The 19577-nt window shown below is 37.8% G+C and overlaps 1 protein-coding gene across 2 annotated transcripts in view; it reads right to left on the minus strand.

The window, feature by feature from the left end:
• Window positions 1-1022: 1022 nt before the first annotated feature.
• The window catches only part of SLC25A24 (solute carrier family 25 (mitochondrial carrier; phosphate carrier), member 24), a 66721-nt gene continuing 48166 nt past the window's right edge, over window positions 1023-19577 (minus strand). For both annotated transcript variants that reach the window (XM_011935222.1, XM_011935223.1), the window contains exons 6-10: window positions 18216-18368; window positions 14253-14360; window positions 9551-9718; window positions 5353-5503; window positions 1023-3151 (exon numbers count right to left, since the gene is read on the minus strand). In XM_011935222.1, coding sequence (XP_011790612.1) covers window positions 2967-3151; window positions 5353-5503; window positions 9551-9718; window positions 14253-14360; window positions 18216-18368 — 765 coding nt within the window. In that variant the 3' untranslated portion in view covers window positions 1023-2966. The remainder of the gene's footprint in view (window positions 3152-5352; window positions 5504-9550; window positions 9719-14252; window positions 14361-18215; window positions 18369-19577) is intronic.

Genomic DNA, 19577 nt, shown 5'->3' on the forward strand with positions numbered 1-19577 from the left:
ACAATCATCTTCATTTACACTGTGATCAGAGAGCTGGTCAGCTTGAACTTGAGCACAGTGGAAGGGGCTGGGCTGGGAGAACACCACAGGACGTGCTCTCCCAGAGAGTGGCCTAAATGACTTCAGACTGCTCCACGTGGCTCCCAGGGAGAGGATATGGCAAAGGAGGGTTGCTCCCTCCATAATATTGTTACTCCTTTGGTGCTCTTCTCAAAAAAGGACATTCCACAAGAACAAAAGGGCTGGCAAAGTTCCTATTGGGGGATGAGGAAGCCATGCCACACTTTTACAAATGCAACCTAATGTCAAGCTCAAAGTCAAAACACTGTAAAGTACAATCTCTGCTTGCATAAATTTATTCTCTTGACTGGGAGACAAGACTAATAGGCAAGAAACAAATATGGCAGCATTTTTCTAACAAAGGTTCCCTGAGAACAGAGAAGCAGATGCTGGCAATTGCACACAGAGCTGCCCTGTGCAGCTGTGGATAGGGACAGGTATGTGGGCAGGGAACTGCCAGTGTCTGCTACAGCCATCTTACCTGTCAGGTAGTCAGGTAAGCGAGAAGCTTACAGAAATAACTGATAAGTTATTTCTGAAGCCTGGGTGGTATTGGAGTTGAAATGCAGAATTTCTCTGCAGTCTTATGTTTTAATTTTTAAGTCAAATTTTGCATTTGTAATCTGCATTATAAAATTTTACAAAATTACTTAACAGTGAATTCAACTTAGATTTTTTTCCCCACAATTTCAAGACAAACTGATACTCCATGGCAAGACGAGCCAGGCCAATCCTGTAGCTCTGGGTCCCCCTTGGTGCTGTGAACCCCAGGGCTGTAACTCTAGTTGGTAAATGTGGAATTTTGATATCACAAAAAATATCATTTTGTGTCAAAATGCATCATACAGATAATATCTACAAAGGCTGCTCAGGAAGGGCCAAAATGTTTGGAAAGACTACATGGAGCCAGATGCAAAAAGCATGATTCAAACTGGTGCCAAACATCTAAGCTGGCTAAGCTGTAGGACACACTTTTTGCTTTATTTACAATTCTTTTTTTAATTAGGAAACTGAGACTTAAGAATTTTCTCTAAAAAAATAAAAACTGGAAAACAAGTAATTTTAGAAACAAATATATATTTTTGATAGAAACTGTAAGTAAATATTCAGTACTGCCAGAAATATACTATCTTCAACTCTCGGCTTTTATCCAAAAGATACAGAATTATTTTTTGGAAAAGATACAAGATGTACAGACAAATCACATTCATGCCTTACAAATGTTAAATAGGGAACAATTTAAATTCATAATGAACAATGAATATTTTCATATTTTCCAGAAGTTTGAAATTTCAAAAGTTAGCAAAATTATTCATTTCCATAATTTTTATGAGTAAAATTAGAAAGAGCTGATCATGTACCTTAATATTGTCACTTTATATATTACTCAAAAGTACAAATAACCCTTAAAGTAGAATCCCAGGCTTATCATATTATAAAAATACTAAGATATTTATCAAACATAACTAATATAAATGAAATTACATTTTTAAAAATGTTTCACAAACACCAGTCCATCTTTCTCTTTGGTTCAGAAAATAAAAGAGGTAGGTTCAAATAAAGAAAATGCCTATTACATCATTAGATTTTCATTAAAATGCTGGCGATTTATAACAGAAATTATTAGAAGTCAAATGAGTTTAAGAACTAAATTAAAAACTGATAATAACTTCAACTAGTAAATATTTTTCTATGTTCTAATCACACAAATAAGAAAAGATAGTTGACTACAAAAATGGTTTTAGTAAAATAAAAAAAAATGCTCTCATTATTATAAATTAAGTCTCCTATATCATAACATGTTCCTAAAACTTGGGGCAAGAGAAAATATGAATGCATATGTTTACAAATTGGGCCTTTCATTTAAATATAGGTATCTAATGTATAAGAGTAATACATACTACTATTAATATGTATCTCTCACCTTTGTGTTGCCCAAATTGAGAACAGTAAGTTCAAAGATATTCAACAGTCAGGGAGAAATAAGCACGTCATTTGCTCACGATCAACCCACTTCATGCAATTAAAAAAGAAATTTCAGGTTACTAAGAATGGTCCCAAGAAGTCTTCCTGATTAAAATGGAATCTGATTCAAAATGTAGGAAACAAAGGACAAAGGAAAACAAAGATGCTCTTCAGAAGCTGATACAAGTCAAAGGATTTCATTTCTTGCTGCTTTTCAAAGCAATGGCAGAATAAACAGAATCTTTCAAATAAGTTGTCTTGTATTGATAATTTAACAGTAATACACTGAAAATTAGTGTATAACTCCAGGAACCAAACAATGGTACATGTAAAATGGAAAAGTGCCCACTGAAATAAATATAATTCCATCACTTCTCTTTAGAAATTCTACCACTGTGTTCACTCCTATTCACCTGAGAGAAAAATAAGGACATAAACCCTACACTTCTTTGGATGCTTTTGCTGTAAGGTATATTTTAAATGTAATGATTTTCTATTAATGGTTCTTCTACAAGAAAATTTAAAGAAATCTATAAAGACATTCAAAATATATAAAACAAGACATTTAAGTATAAAGGAACTGGCATAAACATGAACCACCCAAAATAAAGATTAATGATTTATAACTCTACCACACAAAACAAATTTTGTTCAGACAAGTACATTTTCAGATTTCGGATTCAGGGCAGAGATTTGCAGGATTATTAAGAAATGACAAAGTATAATTGTGTGGCCTTTTCAAAACACATTAAAACTATGATTTTTACCATTTCTGTGTATATATAATTAAGCCCAAAAGTTTGAAGCGACCATTGTTATCGTCTTCCCTTTTGTGAAAAAAAAGCTTCTTTTGCCATAGACTTGTTTCAGTTCGAGGAGAAAAAGTCACTCCAGAGATTGTTGAAAGTTTCAATTATCACGCTAAAGCAAAAAATGCAACATCATTTCTGGGTTACTCCTAAAGTTTGCTTCATATTTTCATAAACTACATAACTGATGCCTACAGCAGGGAGCACCTTCATGAAGTTTGGGGTGATGCCTCTGTAAAGTCCTGGTATTCCTTCTTTGGAAATGATTCGTCGAAAGAGGCCAACCATGTTCAGCTGTGGGGAGCCTTCTAACATGGCTAAAAAAAAATAAAAGAAGAGAGTAATTTAATATTCAAGCATATTTCATTATTATTACAACAATTATGATTCAGAATGATATTCTAGAATATAGTAAAAGGATAACATTTATTCCAAGGAGCCCAAGACAATATCCCTTTTATGATCCTCTTTGTATGGCATCTAACAGTGCGTGTCCTAACTATAAAAATGATGGTAATAATAGTTATTTATTAATTACTATGTTCTAAATACTGGGTTAATTAGCTTCCATACCAATCCTGCAAGATAAATATTATATGAATTTTATAAGTGAGCAATTGAAGGCTTAGAAAGATGGAGAAATTTGTTCTAAAAATCCTAAGTAGAAAAATGTTAGGGCTGAGATCCAATGGTCTGACTCCAAAGCTGGTATACTTTCCACCACCCACACTGCTGCTGTCTCCTTCTTACCAGACAAGCGCTGAAGAGAGAACAGTTAAATCTCAGGATGTAAGGGGAGTATGGAAGAAGCTCTGCGAAGCTTGGAGAAAGCACAAGGACCTGGGCCTTGGACATGACCTCAACAAGCAACAAGAGAAAGCGAAATCCAGTGTTGCTGGCACAACCCAGACAACGGGAGGAGCACCATGTGCTATGGAGATGCAGCTGACTGTCGTATGTGGTTATTACACAGATAGTGAATAAAGTGGGGCCAGATTATTAAAGGCTTTGAAATTCCCATTAAGAACTTTGGAAATGATACTGAAAAGTTGCAAAGATGTCTGAACAGATGGAAAATGATCAGACTTTGAGGTCAGAAATGACAATCTATCAGCCACAGGCAATCTACCAGCCATATCAGCCATGCAAAGGTCTGGATCGGAGCTGGCAGACAGGAGGGTTGGAATCAGACTGCATGTGTCTGATTTCCAATTCCACTATTTACCACAGGTATAATCTTGTGGGAGTTACTTAATTTCTCTCTGCCCCAGCTGCTCATCTGAAAAATGGGGATAACATTAGTATTCCCATCCCCAAGATGGTTATGATGGTGAAATGAGAAAATACACAAGAAACGTGTAGTTCACTACTTTGTGTTTTTCTCTACAGCCATGACTGTCTCTCAGCTCCTCCAATACGCCATGTTGGTGCCTGCCTCAGTGTCTTCACACATGCTTTCCCTCAGCTGGAATGTTTTCTGCTCCCACTCCACTGGCCTGTGCCCACTCATCTTTCTAGTCTCAGTTTCACTGATAGCATTCTGCAGCTCCCAAGTTAGGTTATAGCTCCTTGCTCTGTGCTCCCCTAACAAAAGGGGAGTTGGTTTAACCAGGTTGTTTACTTGCTGGACATACGTCTTCTCTACTCTACACTGGCGGGGCCACATCTGCTTGTTGACTGCTCTACCCCTAGCATCTGGCAGTGTCTAGAATGGGACAATGGCTCAGGGAGTATTTGCCAATTAATGACTGACTGCTTGGCTGGGGTTGCTGTGGCTGGCACTTGGAAGGGAGGTTGGGAATGGAGCTGTAGATGCCCAAGGTGTACTACTTAAGAAAACAATGGATAAGACTGACCAGGGAAAACATCAAACAGAAAAGAAAGGCATTTGAATGCATACTTTAATAGAGTCGGGACAGCAATAAAAGCGAGCAAATGGTAACAGTTATCAATGGGCTGGCAGAACAACCAGGACGGTACGGTGTAATCAAAGCCAGCCATGGAGACAGTGTCACAGTGAGGAGGAATCACAGATCAAAACTTGCAGGGTCCACACAACACTAAAAACTGACTCCAGCCACCGTTTACCAAGAATTTAACAAATCCAAGATGCTTTATTTATATTGTTGGTAATTCTTACAACACTGCACAATTTTCATTCCCATTAAAAACCCCAAGAAGTCTGAGGCAAGGATATGAACCCAAATCCATCAGATACCGAAGTTTATAATCTTAAAATGTGCATGTAACACAGTCAAAAAAATCTTACTCTGTTTAAGTATAAGGCATATGTATGCATACAGTACATATGCAATGCTTCAGTCACATAAAAATTTCATGACGAGGGAGCATTCAGAAAAAGATTTTCTGAAAAGATTCCTTAAGGAGGCAATAATGAAAAAAGGTTGAGAAATACCATCTTAAAACTACACTCTGCATCTTAGTAGAACTTGGAGTTCTAAAAGCATATTACTGGTGCAGCACTTTTATCGGTGTGGTTCTGTAATCAAAAATTCACCTTGAGCCTGCATGCGAGTTCTCACCAAAGCTAATGGGTAGCTGGCCAGCTGACCACAGGTGCTGGATAAGGCACCACATCCCAGCAACACCATGACTCCAGGGTTTACAGAGTCTTTTGCAAAATTATCCAGCCAATAGGACTTCAAGAGCTGCCAGAGAAATAAAGAAGAAAAATAATTAATGAACTCTACAACTTCACTCAATGAAAACATTTTCACAGCTCTTCTCAGCCTCATGACAAGCCCCATTTCTGCAGGACGGGGCCACACATTTGTAGAAGCTGCAGGGACTGTAGAAGGCAGTGGCTCTGTGGAGAGGTGGGAGGCCACTAGGGATGCAGAACACATGAGCTTTGCACTGGTTACTCACATTCTTCTAAACAAATGTGAACTGCATACCAAACACTGCAGGATCTAAAGAACACCTCTTATGGTGAGTATTAATAAAATAATATAATTCTACTAATTGTATCTCATTTTACACTTTACATATATTTCATTTGGGCCTTACAAAAACTCTGACATAAATCTATTATTCTGATTTTATTCTGATTTATTCTGAAATGAGGAAAATTCATCTCAGCGGAGTTTCTGTTTGTTTGTTTTTTTGAGATGGAGTCTCACTCTTGTCACCCAGGCTGTAGTGCAGTGGCCCAATCTCAGCTCACTGCAACCTCTGCCTCCCAGGTTCAAGTGACTCTTCTGCTTCAGCCTCCTGAGTAGCTTGGATTACAGGCGTCCACCACCACACCCAGCTAATTTTGGTACTGTTAGTAGAGACGGGGTTTCACCATGTTGGCCAGGCTGATCTCAAACTCCTGACCTCAGGTGATCCACCCACCTTGGCCTCCCAAAGTGCTGAGACTATAGGCGTGAGCCACCACACCAGGCCCAGAGTTTTTAAAGAAGGACTCAGAACCAGGCGTGATGATCAAAAGTCCATACTTTATCCCCTATTACTCTAGATCTCTGTATTTCATTAGAAGGCAATAATTAGGAGAAACTGCATAAAATATATATGATGATCAACTTTTTAAACATAAGCTATTTTAAATATAAAATACATGTTAATTGTTATATAACTAGTTTAATTTTTTTAATCCTGTAAGACTAAAAATTTTAAATCCTACAGGATTAAAAAATTATCTCAATGGATTAAAAAAATCCATTGAGTGCATTTCTCAATGGAAATCTTGCAGGTTAGAAGGAAATGGAATGTTATATTCTATGTTTTGAAACTTAAAAAAACTGCCAGACAAAAATATTGTATGGGCAAAACTGTCCTTCAAAAAAGGAGAAATTAAAACTGTTCCTGACAAACAAAAGCTTATACAGCTTATCACAACTAGACCGGCCCTAAAAGAAAGGCTAAAAGGAGAAACAAAAGGATGATAAATAACAACACAAAACCATATGAAAACATGAAACTCTATGGTAAAGGTCAATATTTAGAATATTATAAAATCCTATAGTGTTGTAATGAAAGTATATAAATAACTTTAAAATATATTTCAAAAACAAAATTTAAACAGAATTTAAAGAAGAAAAGCATAAAAAGTAACTATAAACCTATGGTAAGGATGTACAATATCAAAAGACATAAAGTTGGTGGGGAGGAGGTGAACGATGTAAAGAAACAGAGTTTTCTATACCACTGAAGTTAGGTTGTAAACAGTTTAAAATAAGTTGCTATAACTTTAGTATGTTTTATGTAGCTGCAATGGTAACCACAAAAATAGCATCTATAGAACGCACAAAAAGGGAAATGAGAAGGGAATCAAAACATATCACTACAAAAAAAAAAAAAAATCAACAAAACACAAAAGAAGCCAGGAAGAGGGGAAAGGAAAGACAAAAAAGCTACAGGACAAAGACAAAAGGCAGCTAGCCAAATGACAACAGCAAATCCTTCCCTATCACTAACTGCTTTAAATGTAAATGGATTAAATCCCCCAATTAAAAGATACAAATTGCTGAATGAATAACACATAGAGAATCAACTATACCTTATCTATGAGACTCACTTTAGATCTAAGGACACACATAAGCTGAAAGTGAAAGGATGGAAAAAGATATTCCATAAAAACGGGAACCCAAAGAGAGCAGGGTGGCCATAATTACATCTGACAAAATAGACTTTAAGGCAAACTGTCACAAGAGACAAAGATGGACATTACATCATGATAAATGGGTCACGTTACCAGGAAGAAATAATAATTATAACTATATATGGACCGAATATTAAATTCTTACATATATGAAGCAAACATTTATAGAACTGAAGGGAGGAATAAACAGCAACACACTAATAGTAGGAGACTTCACAACCCCACTTAATGGTATTGGGGAGGACGTGGACAAATTGGAATCTTGGTGTACTTTGATAGAAATGTCAAAAAACAAAAAGGTCTAGTCACTGTGGAAAATGACATGGAGGTTCCTCAAAAACTTAAAAATAGAATTACCATCTGACCCAGAAATTCCACTTCTGAGTATATGTCAAAAGAACTGAAAACAGTATCTTGAAGAAATATTTGCACAACCATGTTCACTGCAGCACTATTCACAATAGCCAAGATGTAGAAACAACCCAAATGTCCATCAACAATAAATAAAGAAAATGTGATATATATACCCAATGAAATATTTTTCAACCTCAAAAACAAAAAAAATCCTGTCATATGCTATTGCTATCACATGGATGAATCTTGAGGAAATTATGTTACGTGAAATAAGCCAGTCACAGAAACAGAAACACCACATGATTTCACTTATACAAGGTATTTAATGTAGTCAAACTCATAAAATGAGAAAGTAGGTTACACAGCGCTGGGGTGAAGGGGAAATTGGGAGCTGTTGTTTAATGACTATAGAGTTTAAGTTTTGCTAGGTGAAAAAATTCTGCAGATCTGTTGCACAACAAACCACAAACAGCTAATACTTACTGTACCATATATCTAAAAATGGTTAAAATTGTAAACTTTATTTTATGTGTTTTTAATCATAATTTTTTTAAAAACTCAGAACAAAAAGTAAAGTCCTAAACCATGATACCACCTCACATCTAAGAGGATGGCTATAATAAAAATAAGCTTTTTTAAAATGGAAATTAAGTGTTAGTAAGGACATGGAAAAACTGGAACCAAGATATATACCCAAAGGAATTGAAGGCATAGACTCGAACAGATACGCAGATGCCAATGTTCACTGCAGCATTATTCACAATATTGAAAAAGTAGAAACAATCCAAATGTTCTTCAACAGATGAAGGACTAAACAAAATGTGGTATATACACATAACGGAATATTACTCGGAACGGTGTGAACCCGGGAGGCGGAGCTTGCAGTGAGCCGAGATCACGCCATTGCACTCCAGCCTGCGCAACAGAGCGAGACTCCGTCTCAAAAAAAAAAAAAATATGTAAGAGGCCAAAAACGATTTGCTTGTATACTTCAAATAAGTGAAATGTAAGGAATATGAAGTAAATCTCAATAAAGCTCTTAAAAAAAAAAAGTCCAGTCTTCATTACACATTACATTCTTCCTCTATGCTGTAGCTTAGGTCCCATCCTAACACGCACCCTGGCTCATGTCTACCGCAGCACAGCTAACAACACTGGGTTTTAGTTGGTTGTTTGTCTCCGTCACCAGACCTTCAGTTTCTTCAAGGCACACACTGAGTCCTTTGAATCCCTAGATCCAGTGTCTAACCCAGAGGTTTGTATAGTGTGTGCTCAATAAATGTTTGTGAGATTCATAAATTATTAAATGATTTAGATTACAGGGTTGATCCAAGATTTGTATTCTTCAGTACAAGAAATGAAACTGTATTTACTCATGTTAGTCACATTAATCACTTGGCTTAATGTTAGATTTTTGCAAATCCAAAACAAAGGAATTTATTTGCTTTTTTTGTCTTCCCTGAAAACAATCTCTACAACCACCTTTTAAGGTGAACAACTATACCTAACTTTGAGTCTACTCTTCATTAATAAAAGCAATTCCCAAGAAAATCTAATACAAAAGTGGCCCTATGTACATTCACACTCAAGTTACTTGAAAGTTCAAATAACATATACTTGAATTTACTTCTGGTCACAAACTGTTTTATGGTATATGTCTACTTCACATAAAGTTCAATTCTAACAAGAGCTATTTAACTGCATTTTCAGATTCAAAAGATTTCCATAAACTCACCTCATACACAGCAAGATCTATGCCTGCATAAGGTATGATACCTAATAAATTGGGAACATAACCTTTGTAAAAAGCTCCCAAGCCTTCATGTTTCAAAATCTTCTTGGCACAATCATATATTCCAGAGTATTGCCCAGTTTTGCCTACAGCCAGCCTGGTTTTCATAACCTGGATATAAAAAAAAATAACAAAATATTATTGTTCATATTAACTCTATCATCACGGAATTCAAATGAAATAATTTTACACGGATCAAATACCTAGCACATATTGTCACTCAAAAGACTGTACAGTTTGTTGATACATTCTCCTTCATGTATTACCTCTATTGAGGGACTAAGACCACAGCCAGAGAGACCCGTTTACTGCAAGGAGGATCTGGTGAAGGAAGTGAGCAAGATAATGTGTTGATGCCTTAACAAAACTGACCAGTGACCACCTGCGTCTGGAAGGTGAGGGAAATGGCAGTATAAAGGATAACCCTAGTGTTTCTAGCTTGGAACACAGGATGGGGCAGTGGGGAGTTGGGAAGGTGATACTATTAATTGATATGGAGGATATAAGGGGAAAAATAGGTATTAAGATTTTTTTTTTGAGAGGTGTGTGGAGTAATATAAACAATCATATTAAGATGCTTGAAAAAAAGCTATATTAGCATGCATACCACATATTGGTGAAAATTGTATTTATCTTGCTTAAGTCTTATCAGTTACTAAAAAACCCTCTGCTATATCAATAAATTCCACATCGACAATATTATTTTTTGCTATAAAGCAGTAGTTGGAAAACTTTTCCTGTAAAGACTAAATAGTAAAATATTTGTCATTGCAAGCCTAAAATATTAGGTCTCAGTTGTATATTCTTTTTCTTTTGTTTTTACCTGCTTTCTAAAAATTATACTTTAAGTTCTGGGATACATGTGCAGAACGTGCAGGTTTGTTACATAGGTACATGTGCCATGGTGGTTTGCTGCACCCATCAACCCATCATCTACATTAGGTATTTCTCCTAATACTATCCCTTCCCTAGGTCCCCAATCCCAACAGGCCCCAGTGAGTGATGTTCCCTTCCCTGTGTCCATGTGTTCTCATTGTTCAACTCCCAGTTACAAGTGAGTACATGTGGTGTTTGGATTTCTGTTCCTGTGTTAGTTTGCTGAGAATGATGGCTTCCAGCCTCATCCATGTCCCTACAAAGGACATGAACTCATCCTTTTTTTACGGCTGCATAGTATTCCATGGTGTATATGTGCCACATTTTCCTTATCTAGCGTATCACTGATGGGCATTTGGGTTGGTTCCAAGTCTTTGCTATCGTGAATAGTGCTGCAATAAACATACGTGTGCACATCTTTACAGTAGAATAATTTATGATCCTTTGAATATATAACCAGTAATGGGATTGCTGGGTCAAATGGTATTTCTGGTTCTAGATCCTTGAGGAATCGCCACACTGTCTTCCACAACGGTTGAACTAATTTACACTCCCACCAACAGTGTAAAAGCATTCCTATTTCTCCCCATCTTTGCCAGCATCTGTTGTTTCCTGACTTTTTAACTAACTGGTGTGAGATGGTATGTCATTGTGGTTTTGATTTGCATTTATCTAACAACCAGGGATGATGAGCCTTTTCTCATATGTTTGTTGGCTGCATAGAGGTCTTCTTATGAGAAGTGTCTGTTCATATCCTTCATCCACTTTCTGATGGGGGTGTTTTTTTCTTGTAAATTTGTTTAAGTTCCTTATAGATTCTGGATATTAGCCCTCTGTCAAATGGATAAATTGCAAAATTTTTCTTCCATTCTGTAGGTTGCTGGTTCACTCTGATGATAGTTTCTTTTGCTGTGCACAAGATCTTTAGTTTAATTAGATCCCATTTGTCAACTTTGGCTTTTGTTACCATTGCTTTTTGTGATTTAGTCAAAAAGTCTTTATCCATGCCTATATCCTGAATGGTATTGCCTAGGTTTTCTTCTAGGGTTTTTATAGTTTTAAGTCTTATGTTTAAGACTTTAATCCATCTTGAGTTAATTTTTGTATAAGGTGTAAGGAAGGGGTCCACTTTCAGTTTTCTGCATATAGCTAGCCAGTTTTCCCGACACCATTTATTAAATAAGGAATCCTTTCCCTATTGTTTTTGTCAAAGATCAGATGGTTGTAGATGTGTGACATTATTTCTGAGGCCTCTGTTCTGTTCCATTGGTCTATATATCTGTTTTGGTACCAGTACCATGTTGTTTTGGTTACTGTAGCCTTGTAGTATGCTTGAAGTCATGTAGCGTGATGCCTCCAGCTTCGTTCTTTCTGCTTATGATTGTCTTGGCTATATGGGCTCTTTCTTGGTTTCATATAAAATTTAAAGTAGTTTTTTCTAATTCTGTGAAGAAAGTCAATGTTAGCTTGATGGGGATATCACTGAATCTATAAACGACTTTGGGCAGTATGGCCATTTTCATGATATTGATTCTTCCTATCCATGAGCATGGAATGTTTTCCCATTTGTTTGTGTCCTCTCTTATTTCCTTGAGCAGTGGTTTGTAGTTCTCCTTGAACAGGTGCTTCACATCCCTTGTAAGTTGTATTCCGAGGTATTTTATTCTCTTTGTAGCAATTGTGAATGGTAGTTCACTCATGATTTGGCTGTTTGTCTATCATTGGTGTATAGGAATGCTTGTTATTTTTGCACATTGATTCTGTACCCTGAGACTTTGCTTGAAGTTGCTTATCAGCTTAAGGGGATTTGGGGCTGAGATGAGGAGGTTTTCTAAATATACAATTATGTCATCTGCAAAGAGAGACAATTTGACTTTCTCTCTTCCTATTTCTTTCTCCTGCCTGATTGCCCTGGCCAGAACTTCCAATACTATGTTGAATAGGAGTAGTGAGAGAGGGCATCCTTGTCTTGTGCCGGTTTTGAAAGGGAATGCTTCCAGCTTTTGCCCATTCAGTATGATATTGGCTGTGGGTCTGTCATAAATAGCTCTCATTATTTTGTTATACACTCCATCAACACCTAGTTTATTGAGAATTTTTAGCATGAAGGGGTGTTGAATTTTATTGAAGGCCCTTCTGCATCTATTGAGATAATCAATGTCACTGGTTCTGTTTATTATGAATTCTGTTATATTGATTTGCATGTTGAACCATCCTTGCATCCCAGGGATGAAGCTGACTTGATAGTGGTGAATAAGCTTTTTGATGTGCTGCTGAATTCAGTTTGCTGGTATTTTATTGAGGATTTTCACATTGATGTTCATCAGGGATATTGGCCTGAAAATTTCTTTTCTGATTGTGTCTCTGCCAGGTTTTGGTATCAGAATGATGCTGCCCTCATAAAATGAGTTAGAAAGGAGTCCCTCTTTTTCTATTGTTTGGAATAATTTCAGAAGGAATGGTATCAGCTCCTCTTTGTACCTCTGGTAGAATTCAGCTGTGAATGTGTCTGGTCCTGGGCTCTTTTTGGTTGGTAGGCTATTAATTACTGCCTCAATTTCAGAACATGTTATTGGTCTATGCAGGGATTCTGCTTCTTTCTGGTTTAGTCTTGGGAAGGTGTATGTGTCCAGGAATTTATCCATTTCTTCTAGATTTTCTAGTTTATTTGCATAGAGGTGTTTATAGTATCCTCTGATGTTAGTTTGTATTTCCATGGGATCAGTGGTGATGTCCCCTTTATCATTTTTATTGTGTCCATTTGATTCTCCTCTCTTTTCTTCTTTATTATTTTGGCTAGTGGTCTATCTATTTTGTTAATCTTTTCATAAAACCAGCTCCTGGATTAATTGATTTTTTGAAGGGTTTTTCGTGTCTCTATCTCCTTCAGTTCTGCTCTGATCTTAGTTATTTCTTGTCTTCTGCTATCTTTTGAATTTGTTTGCTCTTGCTTCTCTAGTTCTTTTAATTGTGATTTTAGCATGTCGATTTTAGATCTTTCTCACTTTATCCTGTGTTGCACACTTTTTAAAAATGTAAAAAAGCATTCTTAGCTCAAGGGCTGTATAAAACAGCCCGTAGGTCTGTGTTTTGCCAACCTACGCAATAATGAAAGGATGTCTAATTAGGATACCACCATATAATCAAATCCTGAGATTCTATTATTAAATTTATCACACAGAAACTCTTTGGACAGGAGTGAGAATTATATTTCTCACAAACACAGTGGCAGCCAGCCTCTAATGTGACCCCCAATGAGTATTTGTCTCCTGGTATTCACATCATTATATCATCCCCTCCCACACTCTACCAGGGTTAGTCTGTATGATCAATGGAATACAGCAGAAAAGGCAAAAGATATCAGCTTTCATCTTGGGCACTCTCTTTCTGTTGGATCACTGACCATAGGGAAGCCAGCTACTGTGTTTTGAGGATACTCAGGCAGTCTACAGAAAGGCTCATGTAGTAAGGAACTGATGTTTCCAGCCCATAGCCAGTGAGGCCTGGCAGCAACCACACGAATAAGCTTGGAATCCGCCCCCAGCCAAGCCTCAAGGTGACTGCAGCACTGACTACCATCTTGACTATGGGCTGTGAAAAACCCTGAGCCAGTGGCACCCAGCTAAGCTGCTCCCAGATTCCTGACCCACAGAAACTCCGCGATGATAAATACTTGTTTTCAACTGTTGATTTTGGGATAACTTGTTAGAGAGCAATAGACAACCAACACGAACACCATCACACAGTCAGACTTCACAATGGTACTCACCTCCATTGGATATATAAAAGTCTGTGCAGTTGCTCCAGCCATGGAACCAGAAATAAATCTCTCAAATGTTCCAATCTTTTGTCCTTCTTCAGTAAGTAACTTCTTGTACTGTATAAATAAGTTTTAAAATGCACATTACTACCTGCCGTGGACTGAGCTGCGCCCCCACCAAACTCATATGTTGAAGCCCTAACCTCCCATGTGATGGTATTAGCAGATGAGGCTTCTGGATTAGGATTATGAGGTCATGAGGATGGGGCCCTTATGAAAGGATCAGTGTTCTTATAAGAGCAGACACCAGAGGGCTCACGCTCTCTCTCTCCCCTCACATGTGCACCAAGAAAAGACCATGTGAGCACACACTAGCTGTCTACAAGCTGGGAAGAGTACCTCACTAGAAATCAAACTGGCTTGGCCCTTGATCTTAGGCATTCTAGTCTCCGAAACTGTGAGAAATGAATTTCCTCTGTTGATTCCACACACTCTGTGGTATTTTATGGCAGCCCAAGCCAACTAGACAATCCTAGAATACAAATCGGCTCCTAGAAATCAATAAATTGACAAATGGGATGATGTGTCTCGAAATGCATATACTGCATGAATAATACGTAGCAGAAGAGCAAGGCTTAAATGCTACTACACACAGTTACTGGACAGTGGTTTTCAAGTCAGATTTCTACAGAACACAGATGTCTCCCAGGTTGGACCAAGTTGCTCCTTTGCTGAAACAGCATAACAGCATTCTTCCCCAGATGTACAGAAAATACAAGGTTAATCAAGTTTTCACAGTGTTTGGATAGTTTCCCCACAGTTTTTAAAAGATGAGTTTATTTTCACCAGTGCAACTAAAATGAATAAATAGGTGACAAACAAATATTCACACAACAATTTATAAAAACAGTTTTTGCAGGTAATACATAGAATTATACTAACCTATCAAGCCCAGCATCTCCCTGGCTATCAGTACTAAAGTGACCCAACATAGCTAACTGGACCAAGGGTGGAAATATGACCCCAATACAGCCAAAATAGTGACTGGCCAGGATATTAATATCATGGGATTGAGAGTCAGGCAGACCTGGGCGGGAACCCAGGCTAGACTGCAATGGTGTGATCTCAGCTCACTGCAGCCTCTGCCTCTTGAGCTCAAGTGATCCACCCACCTCAGCCTCCAGAGTACAGGCACACACCCCGAAGCCCAACTAATTTTTATATTTTTTGTAGAAATGGGGTTTTGCCATGTTGCCCAGGCTGGTCTTGAACTCCTGGGCTCAAGCAAACTACCTCTCAAAGTGCTGGGATTAGAGGCGTGAGCCACCACGCCCAGCTCCCCTTCATCTTAATGGCTTGAGATTGAGGCAAATTGAGCTCAAATTCCAGTCCGGCAGTTCTGTCTTTTCATTCACTTAGTAAGAGTTTCCTGGCACTGGGCAAGGTGCTAGGAATACAAGTAGCTACTGCCTAAGGAAGCTCACAGTCTCACCAAGAAGATAAGTGCAGAGAACATCAGAATTCAGTGTGAAAGTGCGGTAACAAAAAGAAATTAAAACAGAAGCATTCCCGGAGGAACTAACTCCTGAGTAAGGTACTAAAGGACATTCCCCACCATATGACATATAGAAAGAGGAAGGGTGTGTGTGCGTTGCTGAAGCAGGGTCAGGAGACAGGGAGTAGCTGAAAGATGACGTGCATGGTGGATATGTTGAGTGTGAGGCACTCCTAGGACATGCAAGCAGAGATGCTGAAACACACAGTACACAGGTAGATCTACGGTGTTGAGATAAAGAGAAAGATAATGGAGTGGAACGCAGTCAGTACAGAGACGGCAGCTGAAACCATGAGAACACTATCCCACACTACCACCCTGTCAATGATACAATGACACTACTATGGTAATGACAACCCACAGGGAACACAGCTTTACCCCAAACTGATGATGTGTTTGACAGAGCTACACATCAGGTTGAAAAGATCTTTTTCTTAGTTTCCTAAAGTACTAGCTATTCAATGAACAAAACCTATCTGAATCTAAAAGTGAGCTAGTTACATACTCTGGGAAATTTGAGAATATATACAGCCTATTTACCCTGAAGTAATTTAGAACCCACTGAGAAAACAATGGGTTTTCCATCATCCAATGAAAAATGGGATATTCTGCAATTCAGCACTCGAGGGAGGCGAGACAGGGGAGGAACTGGTTTTGGTTGAGATGCTTAGGATATGCTTCTCACAGGAAGGTGGCTTTTAGAGAGCCCCAAGGGATGAATGGACCTTCAGCAGGACAGGAGAAAGCGGCACCATAGGCCCAGAGCCCATAAGAACACTACACCACACTGTGTAGACAGCTTTCTCTTGATGTCTAAGAAAGTTAGTGTGCAGAAATCACAATACTATAAAGAGGTCTTAGGAAGGAGCTTGGGTGGACAGAAGCAGAGGACGCCTGCTGGTGGTATCCAAGGTAAGAATCTGACAAACGACATAAGTAAAATATGCATATTTGTTTGTAATACCTATGAACTTTCTTTTTTTCCTTTTTTTTTTTTTTTGAGATGGAGTCTTGCTCTGTCACCTGGGCTGGAGTGCAGTGGCCGGATCTCAGCTCACTGCAAGCTCCGCCTCCCGGGTTTACACCATTCTCCTGCCTCAGCCTCCAGAGTAGCTGGGACTACAGGCACCCGTCACCGGCTAGTTTTTTGCATTTTTAGTAGAGATGGGGTTTCACCGTGTTAGCCAGGATGGTCTCGATCTCCTGACCTTGTGATCCGCCCATCTCGGCCTCCCAAAGTGCTAGGATTACAGGCTTGAGCCACCGCGCCCGGCAATGGACTTTCAAAAATACTAAACTTCTTGCATACTGAAATAATTGCACTGAGTATTTGTTTATTTTAGGCTCTGGCTTTCCTATCATAAAATCCAAGTATGAAGTCAGAATAACCTAAGGGTATCTCAAACATTAGCCCTTAATAATCATGATTTGAATCTTCAAACTTTCACATAAGGAAAATAACCTTTCCAAGGATACGTTCTTATTAATATCCTGGAGACAAGATTCTCTTTTTTTTTTTTTTTTTTTTTTTTGCTTCTCTATTTCCCAGGCAAAGAAAAAGGATACCATAATCTTCTCAAGAGTATTCTGTTGCTCAAGAACAAAACACTCTCCAGAATAATCTAAAATCTACATGCAATAATACAAAAACTATGGGGGTGGGGAGTTGAATTTCAAGGCCCTTACAGTCCTTGATAAACAACAATGGAATAAATAATGGGAAAAGTAATCTGTGGCTGCTCAACTAGACAGTTCTGCCAATGACCACAAAGAGAACCCAAACTCTAAAACTTACCTCTGTACTTCCGCTTTACATGAGTTAGGCTGAAGCAATAGCTCAAAAAATCCAAGTTAACAAAAGTCAACAGAGAAGTGATTCAGAGGTAAATGCCTTTGTTCAGTCATTCATTCATTCAGCACTCACTTGGCACTTATCACATGCCAAGCTCTGTCTAGGTGCTGGAGTACATGGGGAAGAAGCCATGCCCCTGCCTTCATGGAGCTGTCACTCCAAACTCAGCTCAATTTTACAGCAATGTCAAATTACACAAAGGACTTCAACTTGTAAGTTTTCCTTCCACAGGTTAGATTGTGACACTTCCATAAAACTTATGTTAGTGCGCTGCTTCTGCTCAGAATTCAGAATGAATAAACTAAAATTCTACCCTTCCTTTAAGAACTACTTAGAAAAAAAACTTTCTTTATAAATAATATGATGAATTAAGAATCCCGTAACTTGGTCATCAGAAATCTCTGATTTTCTTTAGTCTAATCTATAAGTGATACTTCTTATGGAGTATATGTGAAAGATTATTGTGTATTAAAACAAGAATCCCAAAAGCATTATACATTAACCTTTATTGAATCCGTTTACTAACTCCTCTTTGTTAATAAATTCCATAGGTGATAAAAATTACCTGTTCATATGCCCAGAACTTAACAGCTGTCTCAGGAGCAATTTTGATGACGTTTGTACCATTTCCCCTCCAAAGGGAGCGGATCCCTCCCTCTTTTACCATCTGTCGAAAGCCACCAAATATGTTCATTTTGTCTGATTTTGAACCATGAACCTAAAAATAAAAGCAGAATGATATAAAATGCTGGTGGCATATTACTGTTACTTTTTATAAAGCAACCATACAATCTTTTTCAATACTATTTCTAACTGCAAGAAGATATATTTGAAAGTAAAATATAGAAAGATTGAAAAAATAAATTATACATAATGATGGCAGGGAGTATTGCCATGATTTTAGACGCCTGTCTCTGACTCTAAAACTAAGAATAATTGGTATCTTTGGTGTGAGAAAGCAGAGAGAGAAGACAAGAAGAATATTAAAATTATGAACAACTTTCATAAGATAATATTAACTAAATTATGTATCAGGCAATGGAACACCCTTTGAAACATGAACAAGCTCAGTTAAAGAGAAATAAAAAAGTATACTGCAGGTAATAATATTATATTATTATATTATATTATATATACTGCAGGTAATACTGTTTATATTCTTGAGGACAGGGAGTAGTATCTTACTCCCTGTCCTCAAGAAGTAGTACAGACATGAACTGTAAATGGGTCTGAAATGGTTTGGATATTGTGTATATCAGGGTTACAAACACTAGAACGCATACAGCCTGAAACCAAAAATAAAAATTGTACCTTCTTTGGCATTTGAGGCCTCTCTAGGCAATAAATTCATTACAACATGTACCCATCCTGTGAATACTGATAAATTACTTGGCTTATACTACAGATGTGGTAGTCATTTAACAATACTATACCTTATGACCACCTACAGAAAAAACTGATTAAATCCAATACACCAAAAATAATTAAACAAATCATTCTTCTGATTGTTTCAGCTCACATAAAAGGGGTGATTACCACTAAACAGACACACACACACACACGCACACACAGAAGGGGGTGAATTCTGAAGGCCAGCAATGTGGCCGGTATGAAAATGGGGCCCAATAAGAACTCTGCACACCAAAGGCTCAGGTGAGCTTCCCTGGTTGGTCTGCAATATTCCGTGCCTAGTGTCACACAACAGTGCCAGGAAAGTAAGACATGGAGATTCCACAGGGAGAGGACAACAGAAGCTCTGTTCTATGAGCTTCTTTACTTGACTATTTTCATCTGTATCTTTTCCCTGTAATAAACCATAATCAGGGATAATAAGCTTTCAGTGAGTTATGTGAGTATTTCTAGAGAAGTATTGAACCTGAAGGTTGACTTTGGAAACTCCTCACATTTGCAGAAACTAAATTCCAGA

This window comes from Colobus angolensis, unplaced genomic scaffold (genome assembly GCF_000951035.1).
Source record: "Colobus angolensis palliatus isolate OR3802 unplaced genomic scaffold, Cang.pa_1.0 Scaffold141, whole genome shotgun sequence".
Lineage (NCBI taxonomy): Eukaryota > Metazoa > Chordata > Mammalia > Primates > Cercopithecidae > Colobus > Colobus angolensis.